Below are 17764 nucleotides of genomic sequence, written 5' to 3' on the forward strand. Positions count from 1 at the left end.
TGGCAGAAGGCCCCAAATGTTCCTTAGTGTGCCCTGGAGAATGAATCAGTTGGAATTGTAGAATGAGGATGTCAGGTTATTTCCTGCCTCTGTTTCTGTTACTGCAGCTGGGGCAATTCCTCTTCCTCCTGTGGAGGAAGCTGTTTTCCTGTTGCCCTTGAAATGAGAAAGTATCATTGTTCCAACAACATTGCAAACTGGAAGCAACACGAAAGTCTTGCTACCAGAGGATCCTGCCTATATAATTAAAACATCTTAATTGTTACTGAAATACACTGAAATAAGAATCATAGAATGCATTGGTTGAAAAAACCCCACAACATAAAGGCTGAAGTAGCCAGGTCAATGAAACCATCTGCTGTTTAGAGGAGAAAGACTATTGTTCTCTTGTGGGTAAGTAGTTACCCAGTTCGATTTCTTCTGAAGTGGTTGAGGTTGACTGCTCCCCTGCTAGGTTTTTGGATGATTACAGGACAGGCTCGTGGCCCATCTTTGTGTTTCCCTCTTCATATCATCCCAGCTAAGAAGGCACTTCAGAAGGTCTTTTGTCCAATCTGCTCAATGCACCACTGAGTTTAAGCATGACTGCTTTGGGCTTTTCCCTGTTGGGTTTTGTCTCTGAGAATGGAAGTCTGCAACCTCTTCCAGTACTCTCTACAACTACCTGAAGGGAGGCTGTAGACGGGTGGATGTTGGTCTCTTCTCCCAGGCAGCCAGCACCAGAACAAGAGGACACAGTCTCAGGTTTCTGCTGCTGCTTCTGCATTTTGCTGCACTTTTCTGCAAATGGGCTAATCAATAGGTAATTAACCAATAGGTATTTGTGCATTGCATCAACTGCAGCAAAATTCTTTATCTCAGTCTAGAGGGTGTTCGTTGTTGGCGGGGGTGTGTGTGTATTACTTTCTCTTCTGTCTGTGTGAGGAGAGATGGGGGCTTCTGAGAGCAGACTGTGTTAATCCAGGACAATCTTCAAGCAATTTTTGCTTGAAATCACAGTAGTACAATAAACTGCAAGGATCTTGTTAAGCACACACTATTAAACAAACAAAAGGTATGCTGGTACTGCTTTCAGCAAATTACCAAAAAACCCCCAAAACCCCCAGCAACCAAACATCATCATATTTGTGAGAAGCCTCCAAACAGCTGTGATGTTCCATTTGTCAATGACAATGAAAGCTGTGGGGAAAGAGGTTTTGACGTTTATGCACACTAATGGGCACAAGGACTGAAAATGTTGAGTCAGTTCAATAAGAACAAATGGCTGACAGGTTAAACGCTACAGAAGGGTATTTTAAGATACGTTATATCAATAAGATCGCATACACACAGAGTGTTTCTTGTAATGTGTTTTACCTCAGGCACTGTGCTTCAAGGTCAAACAACTACAAGGACTAGAACTTGGGGAGGAAATCTGTATTGGGTTCAGGAAGTGTAAAATAGGGTCAGTTTTCTTAGACCTGGAACTTCTCCCATGTCAAAGGCATCACTTGCAGAAGAGCAATGGAAACTAAATGTCACTGAATGCTAATCTTTCTAAATGTTACAGGGCCCACCATTAAAAGCATCCAGCCTTTAAACCTGGGGATGAAGTCAATTACTGGATTGATTTCAAAAGAAGCTGGGAGTACACTGCAGGCTTGCCTGGTAGAGAGCAAATATGATTTGTGTGGCTAATGAGGGTTTTCTACTCCATCCTCTGTGTTTTCTGTGCTGTATCTGAGGGAATATGAAGGTTGTTTCATCTGAGAGGAAGGAAAGATTAGCATTAGCATTAGCTTTGAGCTAAGCTGTATGATCTAGTGGACAGAAGAATGATCATGAGCCATCAATGTGCCCTTGTGGCCAAGAAGGCCAACAGCATCCTGGGGTGTATTAGAAGGGGAGTGGTTAGCTGGTCAAGAAGGATTCTCCTCCCTGTCTACTCTGCCATGGTGAGGCTGTATCTGGATTATTGTGTCCAGTTCTGTTCCCCTCAGTTCAAGGACCTCAGGTAACTGCTTGAGAGACTCCAGCACAGAGCCACAAACATGATGAAGAGACTGGAACATCTCCCTTACAAAGAAAAGCTGAGGGAGCTGAGGCTCTTTACCTTGGAGAAGAGGAAACTGAGGTGCCCTCATTAATGTTTATAAAGATGTGAAGACAAGTGTCAAGAGGACAGATCCAGACTCTTCTCAGTGATGTCCAATGATAGGACAAGGGGCAATGGGTGCAAGCTGGAGCACAGGAGGTTCAATGTGAACATAAGAAAATATTTTTTCACTGTGAGGGTGCTGAAACACTGGAACAGGCTGCCCAGAGAGATTGTGGAGTCTCCTTCTTTGGAAACATTCAAAACCCACCTGGATATATTCCTGTGTGACCTACCCTGGATGATTCTGCTCTGGCAGGAGGTTTGGACTAGATGGTTTTTACGGGTCCCTTCCAACCCCTAACAGTCTGTGACCCTATGATCTGTCAAGCTAACAAGCACAGCCATACACCCACATAAAGGTTTCCAAACACAGCTATGCCTTATGGAAATTACAGGGTCCTCCCAAGCAACAAAAAGGGAAACGCGTTTTTGTGGTCATATGGAGATATACACTACTGGTCAACAAAGATCAGAGGTCCTGATCTGTGCACCATGTGGTAAGGTGAACACAGAAACTTAGGAGAAAGATGTGTGACATCACACAAGGAGAAGCTCTCTTATAGAAGTAAATCACAAAGAGTTCCCCTAATCAGCAAATATAGGAAGATAATTAGTAGAACACCATTAAACCCATACAAGAGTCATAGAATGGTCTGGGTTGGAAGGGACCTCCAAAGGTCATCTAGTCCAATGCCCTCTGCAGTGAGTAGGGGCATCCTCAACTAGATCAGGTTGCCCAGAGCCCTCTCAAGCCTCACCTGAAATATCTCAAAGGATGGGGCTCCAAACCACCTCCCTGGCAATCCTGTTCCAGAGTTCCACCACCCTCATAGTAAAGAACCTGTTCCTAACACCCAACCTAAATCTACCCTTCTCTAGCTTGAAGCCATTGCCCCTCATCCTGTCACGGCAGGCCTTTGTAAACAGTCTCTCTCCATCCTTCTTGTAGGCTACCTACAGGTACTGGAAGGTCATTATTAGGTCTCCCCAGAGCTTTTGTACTGTTAGGAGACTCGATCAGACCTCAGGAGGAAACAACCAAGGTCAGAAAACAAAAACCAAACACCATGATATCAAAGCCTATATATAGGATTACAATAAGAAATGTAGTGAACAAGATGGAAATTAAGATCTTCCCAATTGAAACTTGTTTTCACAGAGGTCAATGGACACAGCACAACACTGGGGTCCTTTGTTTGGTTTTGTTTAATTTTACAGGGAAATTATAGCAGAAAGTGCTACTATTGGTTATCTTTACCAGAAGCTTTGGTTTTAAGAACAGAGTGATGGCAGTTTTATTTTATTTCTTCTTAGAAATCTGGTTATTAATTTCCTTTCAATTTAGAGAAAAGACAGCATGGAAGTGGTATTCATTATTTACACAGCACTGTGCTGCAAATACAGATGCCCAGCCTTCAGCTAAAAAATAAGAGATGGGTCATACTTCACAGATTTTTGTTCTGTAATTTGTAACAGTAATTTGACATGTGTTGAATGTCTAGAGAAGAAAGAAGAGGAAGAATCAAAAAGGCCATGCAGCTTTTCTGGCCGGTGGCACATGCATGACAGTGTCTTTGAGGAAAACAATTTCATGATCTAGCATTTAGAAAAGCTATAAACATCTCTCTGAGATTTTCTGCACAGATACAACTATGGCCATAAAAAAAACCCACACTCATGTTATCAATGATTTACACAAAAAAATGTAGAAAGCAATTACATAGAATTACAGAATGTCAGGAGTTGGAAGGAACCTCCAGAGATCATAGAGTCCAACCCCCCTTGCAAAGCAGGATCACCTAGAGCAGATCACACAGGAACACATCCAGGCAGGTTTTGAAAGTCTAAAGAGAAAGAAACTCCACAACCTCTCTGGGCAGCCTGTTCCAATGCTCCAGCACCCTCACAGGAAAGAACTTTCTCCTCATGCTGAGATGGAATTTCCTGTGATTGAGTTCACATCTACTGCCCCTCGTCCTATCACTGGGTATCACTGAAGAGATTGGCTCCACCCACCTGACAGCCACCCTTCAGACATTTACAGACATTGATAAGGACCCCTCTCAGCCTTCTCTTCTCCAGACTAAACAGCCCCAGGTCTCTCAGTCTTTCCTCATAAGAGAGATGCTCCAGTCCCTTAATCATCCTCATAGCTCTCAGCTGAACTCTTTCCAGGAGTTCCCTGTTCTTGAACAGGGCAGCCCAGAACTGTACACAATACTCCAGATGTGGTTTAACTAGGGCTGAGTAGAGGGGCAGATGAACCTCCCTCAGCCTACAATTTCATGCTTGCAACTGAAACTGAGCTCCTTCTAAAACATGCCATGCAAAACATCCCAGAAAGTCTGATCTCTGACAGTTGCACATTGAAACAAGGCCTATCTTTCAGGCTGCTCTCTCGTAGAAGTGAAAGCCTGTGTGCAAATGAAGCACTAAAGCATAGAGCAGAATCACAGAATCATTAAGGCTGAAAAAAAGATCTAAGATCATTGAGTCCAACCATCAACCCAAGGAATGTAATAGGACAAGTCTTAAGAATTCTAAGCACTGACCAAAAGGCCAATGAATTGAAACATGTCTCAGCAATCCTATTACAGTCATGAACACTACTTAATGATACTTTCTCAGAATTAGGCCAACAAAATGATAACATGAGTATTTATTTACAGTAGTAAAAATTTTCTGCATAAATAGGGGGTTATGGAGACAAATTTCCCTTACTTGCCTTTGGCTTCTGAATTAAAATATTCTCAGGGACCAGGAAACTGCTATTCTGAAAGATGCTGTAAAAAGCCACAAATATAACAAGGAAAGATAAACACAAGACAAACAAGTGCAGCCACTATGGAAACATTTTGTGTGTTCCGGACATTTTCCAATACATGAATGTGTATTAAAACAAAATTCAGAGTAAAAGTCACTGAGCTTGCTTGATAGAGGTCAGGGGGTGATTTCCTAGACAAGCACATCAACAGTACCCTGGACAGGCTGGAGAGCTCGGTGGAGAGGAGCCGAATGAAATTCCACAAAGGCAAGCGCAGGATCCTGCATTCAGGGAAGAATAAACCCCTGCACCAGTACAGGTTAAGGGCTGACCTGCTGGAAAACAGGTCTGCAGAGAAGAACCTGGGAGTGCTGCTGGACAACACGCTCCTCATGAGCCAGCAATGTGCTCTTGGGGCCAAAACAGACAATGGCATCCTGAGTGCGTTAAGAAAAGCATGGCCAGCAGGCTGAGGGAGGTTCTCCTCTCCCTGAACTCCTCCCTACTGAGGCCACACGTGGAATACTGTGTCCAGTTCTGGGCTGCTCAGTTCAAGAGAGACAAGGAAGCACTGGAAAGAGTCCAGTGGAGACTACAAAGACACTGAGGGGATTTGGAGCATCAGTGTGAGAAGGAAACATTGACAGACCTGGTGCTGTTCAGGCTGGAGTAGAATGAGAAGGGGTGTTCTCAATGCTTATCGGTATCAAGAGGATGGAGCCCAACTCTTTCCAGGGGTCACAGTGACAAGGGCAACAGGCACAACCTGGAACATGAGAGGTTCCATCTGAACATAAGGAAGAACTTCTTGACTTTGAGGGTGAGAAAGAACTGCAACAGGTTTCCCAGAGAGATTGTGGGGTTTTCCTTCTCTGGAGATCCAAAACCATCTGGACATTGTGATCCTGGGCAACCTGCTGTGGGTGACCCTTCTTTAGCAGTGGGGGTGTTAACTAGATCACTTCCAGAGATCCCTTCCAATCTCCACCATTCCTTGATTCCATGGGATCCTGTGATTCTTTACCTACATAGGCTGTACATATCCTTCAGCAGAGAATCCAGAGTGCTCCCTCTTATCTGTTTAGGAAATCATTTTAAGTTGCACAGGAGACTGATGAACAAGGGCCAGAATTGACCCCACTCTAACACCACTTAAATACCTCATTTTTAGTTATGTTCTGTCAAGCTACATTAACAAATTAGTGGCTTGGAAAAGTAGACAGAGTATGTAATGTCTGCAACATTGTGCTTTGAAATACATTGCCAAAAAGAGAGTGATTAGTGTATCAGTCACAAACACACAGGCATGCTTCTTGAAGTTTTACTTCATTTCCAAAAGAGCTTCCAAACTGCAGACTGCATGAATGAGCTCAGGGGAGATCACAGAATCATAGAACAGTCTGGGTTGGAAAGGGTCCTATGAAGGTCATCTAGCCCAACCCCCTCTGCAGTCAGCAGGGGCATCCTAACTAGATCAGGTTGCCCAGAGCTCTGTTGAGCCATTTCAAATATCTCCAGGGATGTGGCCCCAACCGCCTCCTCAGGCAACCTGTTCAGTGTTGCACCACCCTCATGGTAAAGAACTTGTTCCTAATATCCAGTCTAAATTTACTCTTCTCTAGCTTGAAGCTGTTGCTTCTTGTCCTATCACTACAGCCCTTTGTAAACAGTCTCTCTCCATCCTTCCTGCAGGCCCCTTTCAGGTACTGGAAAGTCACTATTATGTCTCCCCAGAACCTTCTCTTCTCCAGGATGAACAAGCCCTGGTCCCTCAGCCTGTTTTTGTAGCAGAGGTGCTCCAACCCCCTGATCATTTTCATGGCCCTACTCTGGACTAGCTCCATCAGGTCCATGTCCTTCTTATACTGAGGGCTCCAGACCTGGATGCAATATTCCAGGTGAGGTCTTACCAGAGCAAAGTGGCAGAATCACCTCTCTGGATCTGCTGGCAATGAATCTTTTGATGCACAGAGACGCGCTATGCTGCATGATCTAATGATTCAAACTGTACAAGTACAGTGTCCTAAAACTCTTCAGTCACAGGTTAAGGCAGATTTGCATTGTCCTCATCCCTTTCTTTTCAGAACTGGACAACTAATTGATAGGAAAGTCAGAGCTGTTAATTTCTACAGTTAATCTGAATGGTTGGTTCTATGCCATGCAAATGTTATTCTAAAGTGTTAGAGCAAATAGAACACTGGGCTGTTGTTGATCTAAGTGATTATACATACTTTTTCTCATCCAAAGGATTATTTACTAAGGCAACAAATTGAAAATTAAATAAAGAGTGTTCCTTTCTATTCACAGAGAATTTCACCCATGGAATTCATTGCTACAGGCTATTATCAAAGCAAACACTGCAGCTTGGAATTAAAGATAGAAAAGATACAGAAAACAACCTTAATGTGACATTCAGGTTTTACAACTGCCTACTCCAGACAGGAAATGGACAGGTAAGGCTCTCAGAAGAAGAGAAGTGGTGCATTAATTCAACCACATCCTGAAGATAATGCATCAAACAATACCCTTCTAACAAATGCACCAAAACCAAAGTATATAATTCAACTTGTCCAGGTTGGGGAGTTTTGAGTATTCAAAATTTTATGCTCGTTTATCTGACAATGCAACCTCCATATCCCAGTTTCTCTGCATACAGGAATCAGAAGACTGTCACCCATATTCCTGCCAGGAACACCTGAGCTTGCTCTGAATACTTCTGTAATAGAATCACAGAATGCATTGGGTTGGAAAGGACCTCTAGAGGTCATCTAGCCTACCCCCACTGCAGCAAGCAAGAATATCCCCAACTAGATCAGGTTGTCAGAGCCCCATCAAGCCTCTCCTCGAATGTCTTGGACAAATTCAAGGTGAGGGATGGGGCCTCTGCCACCATCCTGGGCAACCTCTTCCAGTGCTCCACCACCTTCATAGTAAAGAACTTCTTCCTACTGTCTCATCTAAATCTACCCTTCTCTAGTTTAAAACTACTGCCCCTTGTCCTAGTGCTTTATGTGTAGGGCTCTTTCAGGTACTGGAAGGACACAATAAGGTCTCCTTGGAGACCTCTTATCTTCCAGGATGAACAGCCCCCAATTCCCTCAGCATAAGGGCAACAGAGCATCTCTCTCATGAGGAAAGGCTGAGAGACCAGGAGCTGTTCAGACTGGAGAAGAGCAGACTGAGCAGGGATCTTCTCAATGTCTCCACCACCTCCTTGGGCAACCTGTTCCAGTGTTCTACCATCCTCATAGTAAAGAACTTCTATCTGCACGTTGTCATCTTCTGACCCAGTTAGCTTCAGAGATCCATCAAGAAGACAGCCTGATAACCACAAAAGTAATGTTACAGAAAACCTTTACCCTAGATAACAAACCTGATTGATTTAGTTGCAAATATTGCTCAATTGGCTGCAGAACAGGGGGAAAAAAAAACTCCAAACAAATAAACATCCAAAACCTCACAATATAACTTTTTACTACCTTAGCAAAATCATCCCCACAGTAGCTCTAGAAGATCACAAAACCACAGAATGGTTTAAGATGTCTGAAGATGACAAAACTGCAGAATGGTTTATCCGGGAAGGGACCTTTAAAGGTCATCTAGTTCAACCTCTGTGCACAGAGTAATGACATCTTCCACTAGATCAGGTTGCACAGAGCCCCATCCAACCTGAACTGTTTCTAGGGATAGGGCTTCTACCATCTCTCTGGGCAACCTGAGCCAGGATTTCACTACTCTCAATGTAAAGCTATTGCAAAGGCTTGCATCCTCTACTTGACTACACAGGCTTTGTCACTAATGGCCACTTGCTAATATCATTCTTCATGACAGAAAGCAGGCAGTCTGTTTCTTAAGAGTGCTGCAGCCCAGCAGTAGAAAACAGTTATTGATGATCATCAAGTGAGACATTATCCTCAAAAATGTGAAGCTGAAGCACCTTATGGGCTATCATTTCTATACTAAAAGGCAAAGAGAAAAGATGCATAGAGCAGAAAAGCTGGATTGCAAACATCCAGCAGCTTCCCAAGCATGTGGAGAGAAAAACAAACAAACAAGCACTCCACACATTTTACTGTTATGAAGGAGCACATCATTTGATGTCCCTCTCAGATACAATCCACTTAATGTCATTCCCTTCCAAGAACCATTTTAGCAGCACCAGCATTCTGAAGTTGGTCTGCTGTGCAACTCTGCTACCCAACAGACCTGCTTTGTAGTGCTCTGGTGGTTAAAGCTGTTGTACTCTGTCCTCTCTGGCTTGCTACAAATTTTGTTGCCTAGATTTTAGGACATTCAGTAAAAGTACCTGAAATGAAAGAGCACTGTGGGTACACATGTTCAGGTGCAGCAACAGAATCATTCTCTTCCTTAACATCCCTCAGAAATACCCTCATAAAAAAGATGAGTTATCTGTTCCCAAAATGTGCACACTTCCATTTCATAGTGGGACTTGAACATCCCTCTTACGAAGAAAGACTGAGAGAACTGGGGCTGTTCAGTCTGGAGAAGAGAAGGCTAAGAGGGCATTTTATCAATGTCTATAAATATCTGAAGGGTGGCTGTCAGGATGAAGGCACCAGGCTCTTTTTGGCAGTGCCCAGTGTTAGGACAAGGAACAGTGGGTATAAGCTGGGACACAGGGGATTCCACCTCAGCACAAGGAGACACTTCTTTACAGTGAGGGTGATGGAGCACTGGAACAGGCTGCCCAGAGAGGTTGTGGAGTCTCCTTCTCTGGAGACTTCCAAAACCCACCTGGATGCATTCCTCTGTGGCCTGCCCTAGGCGAGCTTGCTTTGGTAATGGGGTTGGACTTGTTGATCTCTGGAGGTTCCTTCCAACCCCTAACATTCTGTGATTCATGCCACAATTTGACTGCTCTGGTTAAGAAACCCAGAATGCAGCTCAGCATGGTATACAACCCTAGAACTGTTTGGGTTGAGAAAGAACTTGAAGAACAACAAGTCCCACTGTTGCAGCTGCAGTTTAAAAGATAGAGAGGAGATTTCATGAATGACAACTTGTAAGTGATACCCATGAGGCTGAGCACTACAAATAACAGATTTAAATGCTTCCCAGTGCCTGCGGTCACCAGGGAAGTTGTCCACTTCCTCCAGTTCTCTCCCATCAGCTGCCTCCCACTGATTTCTGTTCCCAAGTTCATAGTGTCTGCGTGACAAGTTACCTACTGGGCAAACCTTAACCCCAGAATGTATAAATTAGGAAGCTTTATTTCATCCTAACAATTTAGTGAATTCAAATCACTTAACTGTTCAGTTCAGTTAAGTAAGTGGAGGTGGTAAGAACTTAAAAAGAGACATTTTATTTCTCACCACCACCCCCCCACGGTTTTCTTGTGTGTGTGTGTGTAATGCAGCTTTAAATGGAGTTTCCCAGCATGCTTGCTAAGCGGAAGCAGAGGAGTCAACCAGAGATGGCTGTTAAAGAAGAAAGGAAGCGCTGGGCTTGAAAGCAACTGCTGCCTCCCCAGTCTCCCTAAAACATTTTCCCCTCCCCAAAACATTTTTCTCTGGCTCTTATCTGACCTAAGACAGAAGCCACAAAGTCTGAAATCACATTTGCTTTTCATACAGAAGAAAATCTGTTCCTGTGCTTACAATCCTGGAAAAAATATGCTGTTCTTTCAAGCCTGTACGTATTTCTTCCCTTCAACATCATTCACCTGCTTCCATCAATTGAGAAAAAACCCTTCATTTTTATTAAAGCAGCCAGATAGATTTCAGGGAAGGAAAACTAAACAGTCATTTTAGGATCTCCTGTGCAAGCTGCCACCCAAGTTAATTTTTTTTTGAGCATGCTAGCCATTAAGGGGTTCCTAGACTTCTTGTTGCTGTGGCTAACATTTTTATGAGTGTTCTGGGACAACAACAGTTCTAAAATGTAACGGGAAGTCCATGTGAAGCGCTCTCATGCTGTTCACTATCATCCTTCTCAGAACATCATCATAAATAATCCCTAGTGTCTCCATAATAACAACAACAAAACAAAAAAAAATCGGTTTTGATCTTTCTTTGCCTTCTTTTTAGTAGCTGGCCAATTTTAAAGCATAAGGAGAAGTGTTCTGACTAAGAGAGGTTGATTTCAGCTTTAAAAATGTGTCAGAGTTCTTATTCAATGTATGTATGCACACATATTCACACATTGTCACATGCAGTGTCATCACACAAATTACCCTCTATTGTGAGCAGTCCTGCACCACAACATGCTTTGTCATCACCCTGACATCATCTGTGCTGAGTGGAACATAAAGATCATTAGGTCGCCTGCATACAGCAGCACAATGTCATGCTGCAACATCACTTTTAACCTGAACCTCCAATAAATCAACAGCAAGCACCCAAAAACATAATAATCCAGGCATGATACTCTGCTTCACAGACTGGCCTTAATATTAGAGTTGTCTGACTGTGTGCAGAAAATGTGAAGAGCAAGAATTCAAAGCATCAAAACATACAGGGAGGTAGTGGATTGTGAAATGATCTTTAATATGTTTAATTTTAACAGCATTTTAGCCCCTGCTAATGTAGCAATAGAGTTATTTCCCCTCCAAAAATTTCAGCAATAGTTGTTAATTTGAAGATAAACAGGGAGCACCCAAGCATGCTGGCCTCTACCTTTTCCTTCTGAGGCAGAACCTCAGTCCCGCTGAGGTGGTTCCACCAACTGGATCTAAGTGGTTTAGAAGATACTGTGTGTGCTTGATAAAATACTCTCTGTAGAATATCATTTAGATCCTGAAGAGGTGATCATTCTGATTTGTTCAATATCATTCTGATCAGTAATAGTAAAATCATAAGCCCTGTGAGGAGCAGCTGAGGGAGCTGAGGCTGTTCAGCCTGCAGAAGAGGAGGCTCAGGGAGACTTTATTACTGTCTACAGCTACCTGAAGGGTGATTGTAGCCAGGTGGGGGTTGATCTCTTCTCCCAGGCAACCAGCAACAGAACAAGAGGACACAGTCTCAAGCTGTGGGGGGGAATTTACACTTGACCTTAGAAAGAAGTTCTTCCCAGGAAGAGTGATTTGCCATTGGAATGGCCTGCCCAGGGAGGTGGTGGGGTTGACGTCCCTAGAGGTGTTTAAGAAAAGACTGGATGAGGCAGCACTTAGTGCCACAGTCTAGTTCATGAGTTAGGGCTGGGTGATCAGTTGGACTTGATGATCTTGGAGGTCGCTTCCAACCTGGTTGATTCTGTGAAAGGAGAACTAAAAGCAATTCCCACTATTTACCAGGGGAAATATTTCATTAATATTCTAATATTATTCCAACTAGTACCTGAACTCTGTTCTGTACCAAAAAAAATTAATCTGAAGTATTTTATTTTATCAAATATCTGTGTTTACCTGCTCCAAAAAACCCAAACAAACGAACAAACCAACCCACCCACCAAGTTTCTAGAAGCTCCTACAGTTCTTACTGTAGGGTCAAAACTGAAGAGCTCAGGAAGCAAGTGGAACACAACACACAACCCAGAAGCATGAATCAAAAACAAGCAAAAGCTGCTCTCTCTCTCTCTCTCTAAGCATTTTGGTTTTCCCATTTGAAAATAACCTTATTCTGATTAAAAGAAAACCCATGAACTGTGTGTGAAGCAAAACAATTGGAAGCAGAATAATTAAAAATGGTTATCAAGCAATGCAAACCACAACTTTGTGGTTCAAGCCTTTACAAGCCAAAGAAAGCAATTAGGAAGATATTGTTCTGATGCCATGCTTCAGAGACAACTCCGTTTTGGCATGTTTGAGATTGATACAAATAACTGAAAAAGAGAAAGGTTCAAGCCATAGCTCAGGCTTTAAAGACGAAACACAAAAACAGCCCACTTCCCACCAGCAGTGCCAAAAGCTCCCTCTCCTCTGTTTGTTTGTTTTTTTTCAGGACTGTGACACAGGAAAATATCACACTAACATCTCACTAAAATACCAACCACAACAGATCCAACCCTCTCTTACAGAGCAGAAAACAGCACTTTATTTGCAGGAAAGTTTAACATTACTGTGAGGTATCATTTAAGCTCTAGGTTTGCATTAGACTGAACATAAGATTGTATCATGAAAATCAGATGATGGTGGATCAGCTTCAAAGTCCTAAGCCTACAATCAGCTTCTCAATCTCCATAGTCTTTCATTTTCCTCATGTTAAATTTCCTGTCTTCAGCATGCACTCAAGACATATCTTTCTTGAGGTTTAAATGGATACACCCAGACTTACCTGCACAACATTAAACTCTTCAGTGCTACAGATCTGAGCCTTGAAAATTCTTAACAAGGAATTGTGTTTTCCCCTGAGTTACGTAGTTCTAATCAATGCTTGCAAAGTATTTCACAGCAGCAAAGGTAACCAGTACTGGTATTTAATTTTACTTATTTTGAAAGTGTTAAGGATTTAAAGCATTTACCATTTTTTGAGGTATTTAAAGAATTCAAGGCTGAATAAAGTATTCAGCATAACAGATGTGTTCTTTTTAATGAGTTTGCCACAGCTGCCTTCACCCTTCACACACCTCGTCAGGGCTCTCCAACCTTGTTTACTTTCTACTCTTAGAAACAGAAAAACAAATTATACCACGACAAGAAACTGTAGCAATCAAGCGTTTGAAAAAATCACATGCGGAGACTGAACTAAAAAGAACAACCCTGTGTTTCCAGCCTCTTTGGCACTGCCAGACACATTTGCTGCCCAGACAGGGGCAGGAGACACAAGGCATCGCTCTGCGCAGCGAGTCCTCGTGGCAGCTTTTCAGCTGCGGAAGCAACCTCAGCATAAGTCATACAAAAAAAAAGACCACTCTGATATATGAATTCTAAAAAGCTTTTCTCCAGAAGCCCATGAAACACTTCCTTGATGCTCTGCAAAGAAGAGCACTGCCTCAGGGCTAACTCAGGTGCAGACAAAGTAGAGAAGTGACACAGGTTAAACTAGGTTTCACCCTAACGAGGACTCTAACAGCTCCTACAGGAGAAAAGCATCAGACCTACAGGTGCAATAAATTAAGGCAGGAGAAAAGTCCTTTGTCTTATTCCTCTCTCAAACCCAGCTGAGCATGATCACTAGGTCCAAAACCAAAAGCCCTGCAATGGGATTTCTTTTTTGTAATCATGATGAGAAGCCCTTCCTCCAGGCTTTATATTTCGATTAATCTCCAAATGAGTAAGATTTACGACCATAAGCAATTCATGATAGCATTCATTCTCATCAGGGGAGGAAGGGGTGTTACTGCAGTGCAAAAGTACCACTGCACCACTAATTACCAGTAACCAGGACAGCAAAACAGTTTTATCTGAATTTGTTTTGATACAGAAAGACTTTGGCAAGAACCTGACTGAGCACCTGACAGCACAATACCTCTGCTACTCTCAAACCACCGTTAGATGTTATGTTATTAGAGTAATATTAAAAAAAATCCCACATGAACACTGTTTTCAAAAATCTTTCCTTTTCCCCATATGACTTCCCAGCAAACTCACTGCCATCCACAATCCAACCATCTTCCCAAAGTTTAAAGAAAATATGGAAAAGGCCCAAAAGGTTTCAAACAGAGGGTACCTGGTACCACCTTCCCAGCCACCACCACCCACGTCCTCCGCCGCATGCAGCATTCCCCCGCACCAGCCACCAAGGGACTGACAGTCACACACAGATGACTCAAAGTAGGTGGGAACCCCTCACTAGCTGTCATGAGCCTGGGGAACTGTGGCCTCCCCAGCCCCTATGGTGGCCACCAAGTGCTAGGCACCTGCAGGGAGACCATGGAAAGGATGGAAAGCAGGCACAGATGCTGGTGGCAGGCTGGAAAGCTGCTTCTCCATCTCACGCTTTCCACAATCCCACCAACAACCACACTCAAGCAAAGAGATGGAGGGGGGAAAAAGTACAATTTCATTCTCAGTTCATGAAGAGGGGCTGCACACCATGAGGCACCAGGGAGCAAACTGGGTTCTGTATGCTTCTGGGAGGGCTGAGAAAGGGGTCACAGAATCATAAAATACCAGGTTAGAAGGGACCTCAAGGATAAACTGGTCCAACCTTTCTTGGGAAAGTCTAGATAAGACAACACAGCACCCTGTCTAGCTGAATATTAAAAATGTCCAATGTTGGGGACACCAGCACTTCCCTGAAGAGATTATTCCAAGGGCTGATTTTCTGTGTCCTCCTTCCCAGAGAAATTGGAGGCAGTGGGGAGTATTTGGAGCGAGAGCCTGGGGCACCGCTCAAGCAGGGTGGAGAGAAATCGACAAGCGGTGACCAGGCCACCACGGCGCTCGCCAAGGGCAAAGCCCCAGGAACGATGCGTGTTTTAGAGGTGAAAGGTGGGTGCTGGGATGCCCTCTCCCAAGCTGCCCGCCGAGGAGCGGGACGCGACCCCCGCAACACATCCCGTTGCACGACCGGGAAGGGGCTGGCGGCAGCCGGGACGGGGCCGGGAGCCACGCAAGATACCACCAAATGTGGAGGATGCGCGGTATGGGGCCGAGCGCCGATGAGGGTGGGCAGCATCTCCGGCCCCGACTTTCCCCGCTCCCGGCGGGCAGCAGCCCCAAGCCCCGCCAAGCCTCTCTCCGCGGCTGTGGAGACGAGCCCGTGTTCCTGCGAGCTAACGGGGGAGCATCGCTTAAGTGGAGGATTTATCTTCAAAATGCGCGGAGGGCAGCGAGTAATATTAACACGTTCACCCGTAGCTGGACACGCAGGTCTCCATCCAAAAATAATTCGTTCCTTGGATGGCCGCCTGCTAAGTTAAGGCGATTAAATAAACTGAAATTTCTCTGAAATTACCGAAAATTAAGAAAATCGCTCCTCGGGAACGACGCTCACAAAGTACCCCCTGAAACTAAGCCTGACAAGGGCAGAAGGACCGGAATGCTGGAAGGCGACCACCGACCTCGCCTTTCCCTCTCTCCTTCCCCCCAGGGATGCAGGACGACGCCGGGCACCGGCGGCTTGTCCAGCGAACAGGACGGCCACAAGCAGGGGTCAATGACAGAGGCACTCCCGGGGCGGACAGCAGCAAAAAGAACAAATACATAAAGAACTAACGGGTAAGCTATGAAGTTTGAACTTGCTTGTTGAATAAAGGGGAAAAGGAAAGAGAGAAAGAAAAGAAAAAAAGAAAGTGAGAGTAGCTGCGAGGAGACATCACGGAGCATCCCCTAAATCCCCGGCCCCAGGACGGTCCCGCCGCCGCCGCCTCCCGGGACGCGTACCCACCCCGTGACACACACACACACCGCAGGACGTACCGGCAGTGAGGCAGACGGGCAGGAGCAGCCGGAAGGTCAGCCCGCACACCACCTCGCTGGCCATGGCGGCGGGGCGGGGGGTCGCGCCCGGCCGGCCGAGGAGCCGCTCCTCTCCCTGCGCGCCACCGCCGCTCCTAGGTCCGACCGTGCGCGGAGCCGCCACGGCGGCGGAGGAGCATCGCCCGTCACCCTCCGCGCTTCGCTCTGCTTCGCCTCGCCTCAGCCACTCCGCCTCACGCCTCGCGCTGCATCCCGCCGGCAGCCCGCGCAGCGAGCGCCGGGGCCCGAGGCACAAACTCGCACACTCCCGCCCCCTTGGGGCTCCCGCCACCGCCCGCCTTCCCTCCGCAGACAGCGAAGAGCGGACCCCCACCTCTCAGCACCGGTCCGACCGTGCGACCCACGCAATGAAACTTCTCCCGCCCCGCCCCGCCCCGGCGGGGCCGGACCGCGCAGCCTGCCTCTGCCCCTACTCCTGCCTTTGCCCGCTCCCTGCCCTCACTCTTGCTCATAATGCTGCCTTAGCCCCAGCGTCCGCCTGTACTCCTGCCCCTCGTCCTGCCTGGCCCCTGCTTGTGCTAAAGTCCTGTCCCTCCCCTTACCCCTAACACCTGTCCCTACTCCAGTCCTTATCCTTTCCGTGTTCCTGCTCCTACCCCTAGCCATACTCCTGCCTCCTTCATGCCACAGAGACCATTCTGCCACGGTGGTGACAGTTCCTAGCTGGCTCCTGTTCTGCACTTTAAAACTTCACCATTTTTCTTAAAGCAACAAAAAATTAAGTAAAACATAATAACTAAAAATGTGGTTTAAAAACAAACAAACAAACAAACAAAACAAACCAGATGGGGGAAAAAAGAAGCATTCTTTTTTTTTTTTAAGTGAAGAGGAGCAAGTTTTCTGTAATTTGTTCATTTCCCATGCCAGGATTCTTTAGGTCCACAAGAAAATCATCACCTGGAAAGCAAATAGATGTTTGGTGTCTGTAATGCATTGGACTCTTCTGGGGAGGTTTCACACTTTAAAGCAGGAGGCCGAGCAGAAAGTGCGGAGGGTTGAAGGTTTAAGGCTCAGTTGATGGGTCCCTGAGTGTACTGAACAAACCCCAGAGTTGGATTTGAAACTGTGATGCTGTGAAAAAGGAAGTTATTAATGTTGGTATTAAAACACATAAAAATCCATTTAACCCTCATCAATATATTGCTTAAATGAGTCAAGTTAGACAGGATATCATCCTTGGGGGTGACTCATAGATCTCCTGCAAGATCTGAGAGAGCAGGAGCCCCATGGTCTTTAACATCCATCAAGGGAGGGAAGAGATTAATCCATCAAAGGGGGCTTTATCAAAAAGATGGAGACAATCTCTTTAGCAGGACCTGTTGTGACAGGACAAGGTGTGATGGATTTAAATGTAAAGAGGAGAGATTTAGACAAGATTTAAAGGGAAAAAAAATATAATGAGGGTGGTGAAACACTGGCCCAGGTTGCCCAGAGAGGTGGCAGAAGCCCCATCCCTGGAAAGATTTCAGGCCAGGTAAGGTGGGGCTCTGAGCAACTTGATCTAGTTGAAGATGTTCCTGCTCACCACAGTGGGGGTGGACTA

At 45.1% G+C, this 17764-nt stretch overlaps 1 protein-coding gene across 2 annotated transcripts in view; it reads right to left on the reverse strand.

Annotated features, from left to right (window-relative positions):
- Positions 1-16512, reverse strand: part of PIEZO2 (piezo type mechanosensitive ion channel component 2) — a 338300-nt gene extending 321788 nt beyond the window's left edge. For both annotated transcript variants that reach the window (XM_054164079.1, XM_054164078.1), the window contains exon 1: positions 16162-16512. In XM_054164079.1, coding sequence (XP_054020054.1) covers positions 16162-16225 — 64 coding nt within the window. In that variant the 5' untranslated portion in view covers positions 16226-16512. The remainder of the gene's footprint in view (positions 1-16161) is intronic.
- Between the last annotated feature and the right edge of the window lie 1252 nt (positions 16513-17764).

This window comes from Dryobates pubescens, chromosome 9 (assembly GCF_014839835.1).
Source record: "Dryobates pubescens isolate bDryPub1 chromosome 9, bDryPub1.pri, whole genome shotgun sequence".
NCBI classification, from domain to species: domain Eukaryota; kingdom Metazoa; phylum Chordata; class Aves; order Piciformes; family Picidae; genus Dryobates; species Dryobates pubescens.